This window comes from Mustelus asterias, chromosome 16, assembly GCF_964213995.1.
Source record: "Mustelus asterias chromosome 16, sMusAst1.hap1.1, whole genome shotgun sequence".
NCBI classification, from domain to species: Eukaryota; Metazoa; Chordata; class Chondrichthyes; order Carcharhiniformes; family Triakidae; genus Mustelus; species Mustelus asterias.
In genome coordinates, this window is record NC_135816.1 from 24,779,566 (window position 1) to 24,796,081 (window position 16,516).

The window sequence follows — 16,516 nt, forward strand, 5'->3', positions numbered from 1 at the left end:
GGTTTAGTAATTTTAAGAATGGAGCAAAAATTAAAAAAGAACAAATTCTGTTTGTATTTTGATATATAAAATCCAGTTTTACCAAAGCAGGAGCTTCTTTTAAACCTTCAACCTGTGGTTCATGTGGACACAAATGAGAGGACAGGAAACCAGTTGACATGTCAGTCACTCTGTTTGGACTTCAAAGTGTTAAAACATGAGCAGACACAAGTGAACTATTCAAATTCTTGCTCCCCATTTGACAGAGTACTTCAGCTCACAATTCTTTACTATTAGATGTAGAATTGAAGAGACTGCACAGGTTGTACACTATAAATAGTTTATTTTTGAACAGAGAGAGAGACAATGTTTTCGCTGAAAGTGAACAGTTAGGCAGGAATATCCTTGGTGCATCATCAGAAATTATACCCTCCATATACCACCGTTCATTTATCGTTCACATAGTCAGCCGGGTTTTTCCTCAGTGACAGTTCATGTTCACGGTTGGCCCAGGTATAGATAAGATACGATAACACAAAGGCTGGAAAGGAAAAATGCAACAGTTCAACTTCTAAATCAGATCCATAAGAATAGTTTTTTAAAAAAATCATACTGACAAATCCATTCCGAGCGTGAAACAGTTCAGGTCCAGCACACGAGGTGAAACTATCTCTGCTCTACTTGGGGTGGTCCTAAAAATGAAAGATTATTCTGTCCTTACACCACCACGATTAATGCTTCTTGCCTAAATCAAAGTAGATGCAATGTACCAGATTCCTGCATTAAATGGAGTTTGTGATCTCAATACCCATATTCACATGGCATATGCACTGGTACATCAAGCTTCGTGCCTTTGTTGATAAATGGGCAAGATGAATAGCAAAGTATATGAATGTTTCTTTTTAAATGCTTAACTTCCTGAATGGTGGTAGGTGTTATTTCATTTGTATTAACTTTATGTTTACCTGTATTGTGAGCGTACACAAGACTAACTTGGTAAAGAAACAGAAAATACTGGAAAACGTCAGCAGGTCTGACAGCAACTGTGGAGAAAGGAAAGAGCCAACATTTCGAGTCTGGATAACCCTCTGTCAGAGCTTCGTCAAAGCTCTGACAAAGGGTCACCCAAACTCAAAATGTTGGCTCTATTTTCTCTCCACAGATGCTGTCAGACCTGCTGAGTTTTTCTAGCATTTTGTTTTTGTTTCAGATTCCAGCATCCGCAGTATTTTACCTTTATCTAAATCGGTACAAATTGTTAATATGCTATTACTGTCATAGCCACACCAATTCATCATCCCTTAATCCTATGCATGTATCTGTTCAAAATTAACACAAGATCAAACTAGACCCATACAAATGGGAATCTTTAATAGTGTGGCAGCAGGAATGTAACCTACACTTTACTTGTAGAGTAAAACCCAAAGTTTTATATTCATTTCAGTACAGAAAATGCTTGTATTGCTTTTGGAAACATGATTATACATACGAGGAACAACCCGGAGCACTTGACCCCTGAATCGCCTCCACGTATTGGGAATGCCTTTGGAGAAATAATTTGCAAATGCCTTCTGTTCAAAGGGAGAGATGGTGTAGGTGACAATGTGTCGTAACCTGGTCAAGTTTCCAAAGTGGCGACCCATTTTGCAGCCACTAAATCCAAAGTTCTATGGAAAACAGAAGTACAAAAGTGTCATGCATCATTCAGGCATGTAAACTGCAACTGCAAATCATACACAAATCAATCAATTTTGAAATCCACAAATGCTGTATTTTCTGCACTAGCCAAAGCACATGTTAACCCACCATCACCAGCTCCTAGTCAATAATAAAGGGTCCCATTCAAGTAAACTATTAACATATTGATTCCTTCAAAATACAGCTGCTTAGGAAAAGGTCTCAAGAGAACTTTGCTGGACAGTTGAAAGTCTGATAATCTGGGAGGGGCAATAAAATGCTGAGTGAGAAGTAAGCTTTTTAAGATACTTTTAAAAGAGGGAGAAAGATAGCAAAATGAATTTTCTTAGGAAAAAGTGCTATAAACTGCTTGCCTTGAAGGGTAACTTGCAGTCTGCGCTTTCTGTCCACATTGTCTTCAGACAGTACAGGTTACGGGTTTGGAAGGTGCTCAGAAGTTTGGGCAAGTTGCTGCAGTGCATCTTGTAGATGATGTACACTGCTGTCACTGTGTCAGTGATAAGGAAGTGAATGTCTAAGGTGGTGGATTTGATGCCAAACAAGCAGGCAACTTTGTCTCAGGGGGTGTTGAGTTTCGCAAGTGTTGCAGAAGCTATAATCATTCATCACACACCTGAAATACACCTGGTATGTGGTGGAAAGACTTGGGGAATGAGATGAGTCACTTGCTAAACAATGCCCAGCTCTGACCTGTCCATGTAGTTATTTATGTGGCTAGTGTAGACAAGTTAGGTCCAGTGTTGGAACAGCTTGGGTAGAGGTGGCTAAAGTACAGCTGGAAAACAGACCGAGACCTCAAACGTTTTTTCTTTCCACAGATGCTGCCTGACCATCTGAGTATTTCCAGCATTTTCTGTTTTTATACTAGACATGTGGCCGGTTCTGGGGCACAGGTTTTTGGAGCTACAGCCAATATGCCTTTGATGTACCTAGTGCGCTCAGCTTGATAGTACATGGGAGTGAATGATTCACTTGATGCTTCTGGCTGAAGATGATTGCAAACGTTTCAGCCCTGTATTTTGCACTGACTTGGTGAACTCCACCATCATTGAGGATGTGGTGATCACAGAGCCACTTCCTTCAGTTAGCTATTTAATTGTCCAGCACCATCCAAGACTGAATATAACAGGACTGCAGAGTTTTAATCTGATCTGTCTCTGGTGGGATTACGTAGCATTGCCCACAGCTCGTTGCTTCCACTGTTTAGTAGGCGTTGTAGCTTCACCAGACTGGCACCTTATTTCTAGATATACCTAGAAATGCTGCACCCATCATATTAGAATAAAGAAAATTACAGCACAGGAACAGGCCCTTTGGCCCTCCAAGCCTGCACAGACCATGCTGCCCAACTGAACTAAAAACCCTTACTTTTCCAGGGACCATATCTCTCTATTCCCATCCTATTCATGTATTTGTCAAAATGCCCCTTAAATGTCACTATCATATCTGTTTCCCCTATCTCCCCTGGCAGAGAGTTCCAGGCACCCACCACCCTGTGTAAAAAAACTTGCCTTGTACATCTGCTTTAAACCTATGCCCCCTATTAATTAACTCTTCCACCCTGGGAAAAAGCTTTTGACTATCCACTCTGTCCATATCCCTCATAATCTTGTAGACTTCTATCAGGTTGCCCCTCAACCTCCATCATTCCAGTGAGAACAAACCAAGTTTCTCCAACCTCTCCTCATAGCCAATGCCCTCCATACCAAGCAACATCTTGGTAAATCTTTTCTGTACCCTCTCCAAAGCCTCCACATCCTTGTGTGGCGACCAGAATTGAACACTATATTCCAAGTGCAGCCTAAGGTTCTATAAAGCATGCACAATCCTCATTAAACCAGAGTTGGCCCCTAGAATTATGGTAATTGTTGATAGAGGAATATGCAGGGCATGAAATTATAGACTGTGATTGAATATAATTCAGCTGCTGGTCCATGGTGCCTTATGGCTGCCCAATTTTGAGCTCATGGATTCCAGCTGAATCTATCCCATTTATCATGGTGATAGTGCCACAATGCAGATCATGGCTAAGATGTTCCTAAACTCAGTTTACCTGCTGGCTCCAGAAGCCTGAACATGGATACCTAACAAAGATCTATCAATCGCTGCTGTTTTATGAATTAACCTCATCTCAACAGCTTTTTGGACGAGTGTTCCAGATTTCCACTACATTTACATCAAGACATTCTTTCCGAAATCACCTCTAAATGTCCCCTTGTCCTGGGCTCTTGCACTAAAACAAATAGTTTTTCTCTATCTACCCCATAATGAGGGTATGAGGAGCTGAATTTGAGACAGTGCTTTGCTTGCCTCCTCCCACTGGAATTTCTGCTCTGGATACCGGCAAGAAAAATATTTAGGACATTTTTTTTGAAAGGCAATGGGGCTTTAGGTTTTGCGATCTTAGGGAAGAGATACATTTTGTAGTTTAAACAACCCTGGTGAAGTTTATACTTCAATGATGCCAGATGGATCACTGTCTTTGATTTTTAAAATCACAAGATGGCCAAAACCTTAATGAAGTGACCCTACTGAAGAACACAGGGTGATCACAGGGCCATAAATAAATTTGGGGTTTTGGATGGGTTAAGTGTTTTCACTTTACAAGATCAGATTAAACAATATGTTAATCTCCAGGTGCTAATATTTTCCACACAAATTGTTAATGTGTTCAGCTGATACCCCTGGATATAGTCAGCCTTAGGGTCCATGGTTTCCCTGACAAATTAGTAGCCGAATACACCATCTGGCTTAGTGGCCTTAGATACATTATAAGGTCCTGGAGGAACCCAGCTTCAAATACTAGTTTGTGTTAATCAGCTCTGATGGGAGCTTTAAAAAAAACTTATAATTTAACCTTGATGTCCCATGGCCCACTGTGTATGCTGAAGTCTAGACAATGACCAATTTGCTTTGTACTTGCAGTTCATTTTCCCAGTTTGATGTTCTACAAGCCTTAAAAATCAGTACTGTGTCAGATCGGATTTATTTTTGCTACTTTACATAGAAACATAGAAACCCTACAGTGCAGAAGGAGGCCATTCGGCCCATCGAGTCTGCACCGACCACAACCCCACCCAGGCCCTACCCCCACATATTTACCCGCTAACTACACATCTCAGGGACAATTTTTAACCTGGCCAATCAACCTAACCCGCACATCTTTGGACTGTGGGAGGAAACCGGAGTACCCGGAGGAAACCCACGCAGACACGAGGAGAATGTGCAAACTCCACAGACAGTGACCCGAGCCGGGAATCGAACCCAGGACCCTGGAGCTGTGAAGCAGCAGTGCTAACCACTGTGCTACCGTGCCGCCCTTTTTTTTTTACTAGTCTGAAAGAATAGAAGTGGCAATGACATTGCGCCCCATTTCATTTTATACTGTAAACGTTTTGTTTGGTTTGGTGAATTGTAGAACAATAGTAGCTGGTCAAATATGAAGAGATGTTAGGACCCCAAGAACTGGAGTTCGTACCCCCAGATCTCAAAGATTTCTGCAGTTACACAAAGCGATCTAAACCTGTCATATAATACAGCTGACAAAAAAAAATCCAGCACAGCATAAATAATACTGCTGACAGAAGGAGGTGGCTCGGGGAGACTTAGCAGAAGCCCAGGACAAACAAATCAATCTGCCTGGCCTGATTCAGAGACTTGGAAAGAAGACTGCTCATTCTGGCTGGCTTCAGTTCATCTTATCTTCTAGTTTTTCGTTGTTGGTTAACTTTGCGTAGTAAGTGCTGAATTGGGAGTCAGTTCCAAAGATTTTGTCCCAGTAGGTAAATGTTGATGCATAGTTTCCAATAAAGTTCATGTGGTGAAAATCATGGAACCGAGCTCCAGCGTAAAATGGAATCAGATGCAAGGGATTCACAGGAATGTTATAACCACTATGAACATCAATGGTCTCATTATCACTTGCAACACATTACTGGGCGATAAGAATCAAAATAACTTGGGTTTAAATGAATCAGCCTTCCCAAGGGGAAGAACTGACAGGACTTTTCTAACATTTTTCTTAAAAATAGTGACTTGGTGGGATCACACACTTGGCCATTTTCAACTCTCTTTCCCATTCTACCGAAGCAAACACACTGTAACTGTCTGCCCTCTAAGGGGAAGGAGTAAATTGCAGCAATTTCATGCAGCCAGCAAGTCCAAATCACCCTCCAAGGACAAAACTGAAGTCAGGCGGGGAATATCATGGAGAGGGGGAACATCAGATGGAGGGTTATAAACTGCATTAGGAATATGGGAACACACTGAAGGATGGGACTGAAACCCAATGTTTCCACCCACATTCTGAAAGATGTGCTGGTTAGGGTGCATTGACCCGAACAGGCACCGGACTGTGGCGACTAGGGGAATTTCACAGTAACTTCATTGCAGTGTTAATGTAAGCCTTGCTTGTGATACTAATAAACTTTTAACAATTTAACATTGCTGTTTCGTGTGCATTCTCAGCTGTGTTTCTGCATGAGGGGGGATGTGTAGGTTTCTCCGTATTGAAACCCGAAGCCTGTCCCGGGCGGGCAGTCAATGAGGCGGTGCGGCCCGTCATTCCCAGTCTATCCCACCACCATTACTCTCCGTATTCCTCCCCCCCCGCACCCATTAAGCTCTCGCTCCGAACATTCCTCCCCCCCTCACCACCGGAGCCTGTGTCGGCAGCCGCTTCCCTTTTCAATCCCCGTTTCCCCCCCAAATTCCGTTGATACCCCGGTTCCTCTCCCGTCCTTGCCTCACCTTGCCGTCTCCTTGGCTGTGGCTCTAATGGCGGCGCTGGCGGTGTCTCCTCTCTCCCGCAGGCTGGCCCCGCCCCCGCGCCGAACGCGCTTACGTCACCCGCACGCACGCTACGTCTGATGTAACCTAACGGCGCGGGAGAAGCAGTCACGTGCAGCGAAGCGCACGTGCCAGTCAGGAGCTGCTGCGAATGAGAGCAAACCCTAATGGTGCAAACACATAGCTTCCCATGTCCATGTGTAAGAGGTTGCACCCAATTTAGATCCTTTTTGATTCGATATCACGTTTGATTTTGATTTATTATTGTCACATGTATTAACATATGGTGAAAAGTATTGTTTCTTGCGTGCTTATACTGACAAAGCATACCATTCATAGAGAAGGAAACGAGAGTGCAGAATGTAGCGTTACAGTCACAGCTAGGGTGTCGAGAAATATCAACTAAATGCAAGGTAAGTCCATTCAAAAGTCTGACAGCAGGGAAGAAGCTGTTCTTGAGTCGGTTGGTACGTGACCTCAGACTTTTGTATCTTTTTCCCGACGGAAGAAGGTGGAAGAGAGAATGTCTGGGGTGCGTGGGGTCTTAATTATGCTGGTTGCTTTGCCGAGGCAGTGGAAAGTGTAGACAGAGTCAATGGATGGGAGGCTGGTTTGCGTGATGGATTGTGCTACATTCACGACCTTTTGTAGTTTCTTGCAGTCTTGGGCAGAGCAGGAGCCATAGCAAGCGGTGATACAACCAGAAAGAATGCTTTCTATGGTGCATCTGTAAAGGTTGGTGAGAGTTGTAGCTGACATGCCAAATTTCCTTAATCTTCTGAGAAAGTAGAGGCGTTGGTGGGCTTTCTTAACTATAGTGTCGGCATGGGAGGGGACTAGGACAGGTTGTTGGTGATCTGGACGCTTAAAAACTTGAAGCTCTTGACCCTTTCTACTTTGCCCCCATTGATGTAGACAGGGGCATGTTCTCTTTTATGCTTCCTGAAGTTGATGGTAATCTCCTTCGTTTTGCTGACATTGAGGGATAAGGTGAAAAGTATTGTTTCTTCCTGGCTATACAGCAAAACCTACCATTTATAGAGTACACAAGGAAAGAAGGAAAGGATAGGGTGCAGAATATAGTTTTACAGTCATAGCTGGGGTGTAGAGAAAGATCAGTTTAATATGAGGTAGGCCTATTTAAAAGTCTGACAGCAGCAGGGAAGAAGCTGTTCTTGAGCCAGTTGGTACGTGATTTCAGACTTTTGCATCTTTTTCCTGATGGAAGAAGGTGGAAGAGAGTATGTTTGGCATGTATGGAGCCTTTGGTTATGCTGGCTGCTTTTCCAAGGCAGCAGAAAATGTCAACAGTCAATGGATGGGAGGCTGGTTTGCATGATAGACTGGGCTATGTTCACAACCCTTTGTAGTTTCTTGAGGTCTTGGTCAGAGCATGAGCCATACCAAGCTGTGATACATCTGGGAAGTATGCTTTCTATAGTGCATCTGTACAAAAATTGGAGAGAGTCGTAGGGGATATGCTGAATTTACTTAGCCTCCTGAGAAAGTGGAGGTGTTGGAGCTGCTCAGTTTGGAGTTTTGTTTTACCCTCTTGCTCTGAGAGTCTATTTATTGGCATTAACGTTCTTCATTGACGAAGAATATGATTAGGCTCCATACAAACACAGCTGGAAAAAATTCAACCGGTCTGGTAGCATTTCTGTAGAGTGAAGCTCTGAGTTGAATATGATTCTTCAGAACAGACTTGATATTTTCTCACTTGCAGAACAACAGCCCCATAGTTAAATTGTCACCTATGCTCGTAGCCATGTGTTTGTAACAAATTTAAAATTATCATCATCTCCCCTCCTCCCAATCTCTGTAGTCACCTCCACAACCCTTGTGCTAGTCCAATTCTAGCCTCTTGTGCATCCTTAAGCATAATCACTCCAGCATTGTTGGCTGAGCTTCCATCTGGCCAGATACTGAGCACCAAAGTTATGACTATTTTAGTCCTTAAATTTATTTTTCCAAATATAAATATTTATCCTAATATCTGATGTGGTTGAATTGTGTATGACAATGTTCTTGGCATATTTTACTGTGTTAAAACACAATATAAATGCAAATTCCTTTGGAATAGCAAGAACATTTATGCTTCTAATGATCCCCTAGTCATAGAAATCATAGAATCCCTACAGTGCAGAAGGAGGCCATTCGGCCCATCGAGTCTGCACCAACCACAATCCCACCTAGGCCCTACCCCCACATTTTACCCACTAATCCCTCTAACCTACACATCTTAGGATTCTAAGGGGCAATTTTTAACCTGGCCAATCAACCTAACCCACACATCTTTGGATGATAGACTGATAAATTACTCATGGCCATTAAGAGTGGACATAGACAAAATCAAAGATCTATATTCAGGTTTCTCACATTTCCTTCCTCAACAGCCTAAGGCTTATTTACAAGCCACTCAGATGTTCTGTCCTCTCATGGAGATGAATCATGGTATACAAGTCTACTAGAGTTTAGATCCCTCTGATATCCAAATATTAAACATTTCTGGAGGTCATCAGTATTGATCGCAGTTGGGGATGGGGGTTTGTCAGCTAATTTATGACAATTTCATCCTCAGGGTTGGTCTCAGATCAAATCATGCCAAGTACAGAATAGACTTGAGGCATGTCCACCTGACAGCTAATGAACCCCAGCATTCTTCAGCAAATAGAGCCTCCAGTTCAAACACCTCAATGACCATAGGGTTGGCATTGACTCTAGCACATTTTGCAAGGCACTAACAGTAAGAATAAATAGGTCTTTTTCTAAATGGTAGGTACAGGCTGCTGTAGGGATCAGTACTGGGGCCCCAGCCATTCCCTATATATTGATTTAGATGAAGGATAAAATATCTCCAGCTAACAAAGCTGGGTGGGAGGGTGAGCTGTGAGGAGTATGCAGAGTGTCTTCAGTGTGATTTGGACAAGTGAATGGCAGATGCAGTATGATTTGAATAAGTGAGGTTACCCACTTTAGTAGCAAATGGAAGGCAGATTACTATCTGAATGATGTAAATTAGGAGGGGGTATGTGCAACAAGATCTGGTGTCCTTGTACACCAGTCATTGATGGGAAGCATGCAGTTTAAAAAAGGCAAATGGCATGTTGGAAGGATTAGAAATATCTTGCTGCAATTATATACTGCCTTGGTGAGGCCACACCTGGAATTGTGCACCCTTATCCAAGGGTGTTCCAAGAAGGTTTGAGAATCAGGATTGTATGCACCGGAATTAATAATTCCATATGGGGGGGGGAGAATTTAATTCCAACAGGACTAGAACAGGGTAGAGCTCAGTTCAAGGATACAGGGTAGTCTATTTACAAGTGAGGAGAAATTTCACCAGAGTGGTCAGCCTGTGGAATTCACTACCACAAAGTAGTAGAGGCCAAAATATTGTAGGTTTTCAAGAAGCAGTTGGATATAGCATATGGGGTGAAGGAGATCAAAAGGTGGGGGTGAGGGAGAATGAAGTAGGACCAAGCTATCGAGTTGAATGATCAGGCATGATCATGATGAATGATAGAGCAGGGTCAAAGGGCAGAATGGCCTCCTGCTCCTACTCCATGTTGCCCAAGTCACATTGAGACATGAAAACTTTCCACCCAATTCCTCAAAGGCAACAAAAGCAGAGACTCCAATCATTTGCAATGGTTATTTATTTCTCTTGGTCTGCCAAACAGAACCTGCACCTGCTTATTCAAAAGGGTTTGTAACATTAGTATAAACTTCACCAGGTACCACCAGGGTTTTGTACCACATCAAATTGTGCAAAAAGTCCATTCTCACTCATGTATCTTTAAAAACATGGTTTTAAAAAGTTACATCTTTTAATTTTAACACCATCAGCAGCAATAGTAAGCTACAATGTCAGTGAATTTCAGCCCAAAAAAAGGAAATATTCTCATTTCACTGCTGGTTATGCACAAGCTTTTTGTGACAGTTCATTAGAATTGTATTTAATTAATCCACTCCGAATAAATACTGGTAACACCCAAATAAAATTGCTACATCACCGAATACTTTGCATAAAAAAGTTACAGGGAGGGGAAAATAGGGACAAAGTTAAAGTTAAAGGAAGGGGAATGGGGCAGTGAAGGCATCTTGGGTGCACTCAACTTTCCACGCCTGCATGGCCAAGAAAAACGTCATTTCGGACAGATCGCCTATACACCGTCAAAAACAACATTTAAAAACAAGATTAGTTACTGTCAGACAGAACTGGGCGCACAACACTTTTGGCCTAAACAAACGGTTTGTTTAAAAAAAGTTTGTAGTCAGTCACACTGGCACAACATTCTGTATTTACAAACCAGAGAATTAAACAGCAAAGAAATAATAAATTAAAAAAGAAAAAAGTTATTAATGTCTAAAGTTAACACATGGCGATTTTCTTGGCTTGTCCAAGCAAGTGGTGGTTCTCATTATGGGACTAGCGGCAGGTACAAGTGGTGGCGACCATGTCTTCGTATTCTTTGTAGACAATGGAGCCGTCGTTCTCCAGGGTGAGCACGCTGAGGGGGTTGTACTTGGAGGGGACACAGGACGGGCGAGGGACGGAGGAGTCCACCTTCTCGTAGAGGATATTCTGGATGAGGGTGTGGACGGGGGAGCCGTAGCGGTGGCTGAGCGCCCGAGGGCAGCCTCCCTTGCAGTAGTGCGGGTTGTACTGGTGCGGGGCGATGATCCAGCGGTCCCAGCTCAGCTGGCTGAAGGAGAGGTGGAAATCGTACAGCTGGCACTCTTGGTCGGGGTCCGGGAAGCGGAGCTGGGGCAGCTCCCGTTCTGGGGCCCGTCGCCGGCGAGCCGCCTTGCCCTTCCTCCCCGGCAGCTGGACCCCGGGCTGGGAGGGCAGCCAGCTCTGGCCGACCTGTTCGCGGGTGTCGTTGAGGAAGAGGAGCAGGGAGGGGGCTCGGAGCGCTCCCCCAGGCCGGAGAGCACGGCTCCGGTTCCCTCCCCGCCGCCGGGCGCCCCTCACGCAGCGGTAGGTGAAGACTATGTGCAGGGCTCCCCGCCGCGGCCCCAGGAAGGGCGACAGGAAAGAGGCCAGTTCCACCTCCACCCACTTCTGCCTCTTCCGACCTTCCAGGCGGATGCCGAAGCTGTACGAGCGGAGGGGGCTAGAGCAAGTCTGGCCGGAGAGTGGGCTGCGCTCCTGCACTGTTAGGTTACAGCTACACAGCTGCGGAAAGGAGGATTTATTATCCACAGAGTATAACAGCACTGATCGCAGCAATTCCTCTCCAGCAGTCACAGGATCCAGACCATAAAATACATCCTGCTCGAACACTCCTAAAAATAAAAAGATTTACAATGTCAACAGGTCTGCAAGTGTCAATATTGTAAGAAGTCTCACAATACCAGGTTAAAGTGTCAACATTGACAAAGAATGCACCATGCACATTTATAATGAGACTTTAAATCGTACGACATGAGGGTGGCCGGCCAGCATTTATTGGCCATTCCTAGTTGCCCCCCGAGAAGGTGCTGGTGAGTCACCTTTTTTGAATCGGTGCAGTCCATGTGCTATGGGTTGACCCACTAAGAGACGCACATAGGAGGCATTGCTCAGAATGAATCAAACCAAACGATTGCAATGGAATCCAATTCACAATCCCCATGGGGGGGGGGGGGGAGAGGGAGGGGGGGGGGAGAGGGAGGGGGGGGGAGAGGGAGGGGGAGGGGGGGGGAGAGGGAGGGGGGGGGAGAGGGAGGGGGGGGGGAGAGGGAGGGGGGGGGGAGAGGGAGGGGGGGGGAGAGGGAGGGGGGGGGAGAGGGAGGGGGGGGGAGGAGAGGGAGGGGGGGGGGGAGAGGGAGGGGGGGGGGAGAGGGAGGGGGGGGGGAGAGGGAGGGGGGGGAGAGGGAGGGGGGGGGAGAGGGAGGGGGGGGGAGAGGGAGGGGGGGGGAGAGGGAGGGGGGGGGAGAGGGAGGGGGGGGGAGAGGGAGGGGGGGGGAGAGGGAGGGGGGGGGAGGGGGGAGGGAGGGGGGAGGGAGGGGGGAGGGAGGGGGGGGGGGAGAGGGAGGGGGGGGAGAGGGGGGGGGGGGGAGAGGGAGGGGGGGGAGAGGGAGGGGGGGGGAGAGGGAGGGGGGGGGGGGGGGGGGAGAGGGAGGGGGGGGGGAGAGGGGGGGGGGGAGAGGGGGGGGGGGGAGAGGGAGGGGGGGGAGAGGGAGGGGGGGGGGGAGAGGGAGGGGGGGGGGAGAGGGAGGGGGGGGGGAGAGGGAGGGGGGGGGAGAGGGAGGGGGGGGGAGAGGGAGGGGGGGGAGAGGGAGGGGGGGGGGAGAGGGGGGGGGGGGAGAGGGAGGGGGGGGGGAGAGGGAGGGGGGGGGGAGAGGGAGGGGGGGGGGAGAGGAGGGGGGGGGGGAGAGGGAGGGGGGGGGGAGAGGGAGGGGGGGGGGAGAGGGAGGGGGGGGGGAGAGGGAGGGGGGGGGGAGAGGGAGGGGGGGGGAGAGGGAGGGGGGGGAGAGGGAGGGGGGGGGAGAGGGAGGGGGGGGAGGGGGGGAAGATCCAAGCTGACAAGATGTGGCATTGCACCCCACCTTGGGCTTGATCTTAGCCAAAAGGCCATTAGTTTCAGACAACCATAGACTAAGTTTATTTATTAGTCAAATAGGCTTACATTAACACTTCAATGAACTTACTGTGAAAATCCCCTAGTTGCCACACTCCAGCACCTGTTCAGGTAGACCAAGGGAGAAATTAGCATGGCCAATCCACCTAACCAGCACATCTTTCGGACTGTGGGAGGAAACTGAAGCACCCGAAGGGAACCCACAGACATCGGGAGAATGTGCAGACTCCAGTGACTCGAGCAGGGAATTGAATCTGGGTCCCTGGCATCAAGGCAGCAGTGCTAACCACTGCTGCCCTCCAAGATCACAAGATATAGGAGCAGAATTAGGTCATTTGGCCCATTGATTGGCAGAGCAGGCTCAATCAAGGCTGACATGATTCTCATCCCCATAACATCCCTTCACTGAGGTTGTGCCCTTGAGTTCTAGTCTCTCCCACTAGTGGCAACATCCTCACCATATGCACTATCTCAGCCTCAGTATTGTGCAGGTTTCAATTCAGACCCCCACCCCACCCTTCTAAACTCCATCTCGATGAAGGGTTCTGGGTCTTTGCGAAACTCATCTGGACCCCCTTCAAGGACAGCACATCCTTCCTTAGGTATGGAGCCCAAAACTGCTTACAGTATTCCAAATGGAGTCTGATCACAGCAATACATACCTGTTCTTGTGTTATAGAACTCTAGAAGTGAATGCCAACATTGAATTTGCCTCAACTAAACCTGCATGTTAACCAAGAGTCCTGAACGAGGATTCCCAAGTCCCTGTGCTTCAGACTTCTGAAGCCAAGCATGCCAAAGCCTTTCCCCATTTGGAAAACAGTTTATGCCTCTTCTTCCTACCAAAGTGCATAACCTCACTTTCCCCACATTGTATTCCATCTACTTCTTTGCCCACTCCCCAAGCCATTCTGCAGCCTCCCCCACTTCAACACTACCTGTCTCTATGCCATCATCTTCAAGTTTAGCAACCATGCCCTCAGTTCCATCTTCCAGCTCATTAGTGTAGTGAAAGGTTGCAGTCCCAACACTGACCCCTGTGGACTACCACTAATGTTCTCCCCTCAGAGAGACTGGTAGTAATTTTAACCCCAGAATCGCCATACCGCCAGCAAAGGGACAAGGTTGAGGAAGGTCTCCATGAATAACCTCAAGCCAGTACAAGAATTGAACCCACTGTTGTCTTTGCTCTGCATCACCAACTGAACTAAACTAACGTGACATTAGTATACCTCAAGATTTTAAGTGTTCTCTGCAGCTGAGTTTTGTTGCTACTTAAATGGGGGTTGTTACTCTGGCATCTTTATGATGCTGCGTTAGGAGGAAGGTCACGTGTTTTGGATAGTTTTTTCTTGGTGAATTTAAGGTCTTGTGTTTTGGCTGACAGCAGTTTAGTTTTTAGAAGGGCCATCAAGCTGCAAAGTATTCTCTTCTTTCACCCTCCCAGTTTTAGGAAATTCTGCTGTTTTGTTGAAAGCAGGGCTTCTTGCCTTCCTGGAGTAGAACATCTACTGTTGGTGGCTTGGCCAGAGACTCTCCCTTGTATTCTGGATGTATCCAGAGGGTTGCTACAAGTGACAAGGCTGTGGTGGCAGGGATTTTCAATTCCCCAGTCAAAGGATTGTTCCAGTATCACTGGAGCATTAGTCTTTGCTGTTAAACTTGTGGAAAGGGTTTGTCTATGGGAAGTTTGCTTGATTGGAACATTTGACATTTGTTAAATGTTTATACATTGGGGTTGTAATTGATATAAATTGCTAATTTTCTTTCCATACAAATTAACTATACTCTTAAGTAAGCTTTGTTTGATAAAAGCTCCCTAGTGGGTCATTTGAATCATTCCTGAAGTGAAACATATGCTTATCCCAGCCAAATTCAGCGTGTAAAACTTATGATCCAGGCAGGCTTCATAAAATACTGGAGTTTGACTTGAATTTTAACACCAACCCCTTTCCACCCTAGTAAGAGGGATCAGTAATCGGAGCATAGATTAAAAGGCAAGGAGCTGGAGATTAGAGTCAAAACTTTGAGGGTGTTGGGGATTTGCAGCACTCTACTTGAAAGTTTGGTAGAAGCAGGAACCCTCAACATTGAAGTTGCATTTAGATGAGCACTTGAAATGCCAAAGCATACAAGGCCAAACACCACGTACTGCTGGAATTAGGCTAGATAGTGCAGAGATGGGCCAGACGGCCTCTTTCTGTGCTGTAAAAACTAGGTCCTCCAAATTCATCTTACAATTCACGTTGAATATTAGTGTCCTCCCACTTAGGCAAAAATCAGTTTGGTTACAATTACTGTATTATCTCCTCGCCGAAGAAATCTCCCCTCATAAAAATGACATTATAAAGTGAATCTGCAAAGGTACAACATGATTAATAGATGTGATAATCCCAATTAATCTGTGAATCACACAATAGCCAGGGTTAAGATTTAACTTGAGACCAGAACCTTGTAAATACAACCCCTTGAGGCACAACTTTCTCCATCCAAATTGGACCTTACCTTCCTTATCACGGGATTCAATCCGCGGGGTTAGTAGCCTCACGGTATTATAGCGACGATCTGCCGGTCTTTTGGGTATTCCGTCCTGTGTAGCGGATTTAGTATATAATCTTTTCATATATTTTAGATATTTCGCATCGGGTCTTGTAGGAATCTGACGCTGCCAGGCAGTTTTCTCCATTAACACTTTGAGAAGAGGAACCGCAACATAATCCTCGAGATTTTGGGTTCCCCTTCGACCGGCGGAGCTGATCGGAGTGGTGGGAGAGACATAGCTACTTAACAATACCAACCAAACGCTACAGTGAAGACACATAATTACACCTTTCACAAGGCACATAGTTCTTGTGGGGAATGTTGTAGCTTCCCAACACACTCGATAAAGTTGCTCAGCTCAATAGAAGTGAAGACACATGGTCTCCGGCGCACATAAAGAGGCTCTGAGGGGCTTCAGGTGCACCGATTTTAATAAGGTCATTAAGATACATCATTTAATAATCCACAAAGTTACAGCTCCTCCATAATGGGATACGCACCAAAAGATGTCCATAAGGAGACGCAAGAACGCTGAAATTGTATTAGCACCTTGATGGAAGAGGACTTTAGATGGTTAACAGAGTTTATATAATCAAGGTGGGATGTGCATTACAGTCTTTTAGCACCAATCAGAAACAGGTTTGAGAAGTGACTCAGGATGTAGTTAACACTTCAAGGCTATATTAGTAAGACTTTGTAATTATTTGTCAGGGCTTTAGAAGGGAATTTAATGAATGCTGACACCCCTCCACCATTGATATATTTGAGTTTTTAGTGGTTCCGATTGCCTTACTTTATTTGGTTTGCCCAAAAAGAGGCCTAATGCCTTACTGCAGTCGAGGGCTTACATCCTCTAGTTTCCAACATTGATTCTGAGCCCCTGTTAACCCCATTAATGCTCCAGACTCCTGTTTCCATTCCCTAGTTAATCCTTATCAGCT

General features: G+C 45.8%; 2 protein-coding genes across 2 annotated transcripts; both read right to left on the bottom strand.

Moving 5' to 3' along the window:
* Positions 1-302: 302 nt before the first annotated feature.
* Positions 303-6,538, bottom strand: LOC144505458 (cytochrome b-c1 complex subunit 8-like). The gene is made up of 3 exons (XM_078231564.1): positions 6,427-6,538; positions 1,469-1,646; positions 303-520 (listed from the first exon to the last, which is right to left on the bottom strand). The coding sequence occupies exons 2-3, from the start codon at positions 1,620-1,622 to the stop codon at positions 426-428; spliced, it is 249 nt and encodes an 82-aa protein (XP_078087690.1). The 5' UTR covers positions 1,623-1,646; positions 6,427-6,538; the 3' UTR covers positions 303-425.
* Positions 6,539-10,113: 3,575 nt separating this feature from the next.
* Positions 10,114-15,720, bottom strand: gdf9 (growth differentiation factor 9). The gene is made up of 3 exons (XM_078231691.1): positions 15,583-15,720; positions 11,894-11,930; positions 10,114-11,757 (listed from the first exon to the last, which is right to left on the bottom strand). Exons 1-3 carry the CDS (start codon positions 15,718-15,720, stop codon positions 10,898-10,900), a joined length of 1,035 nt encoding a protein of 344 aa, XP_078087817.1. The 3' UTR covers positions 10,114-10,897.
* Between the last annotated feature and the right edge of the window lie 796 nt (positions 15,721-16,516).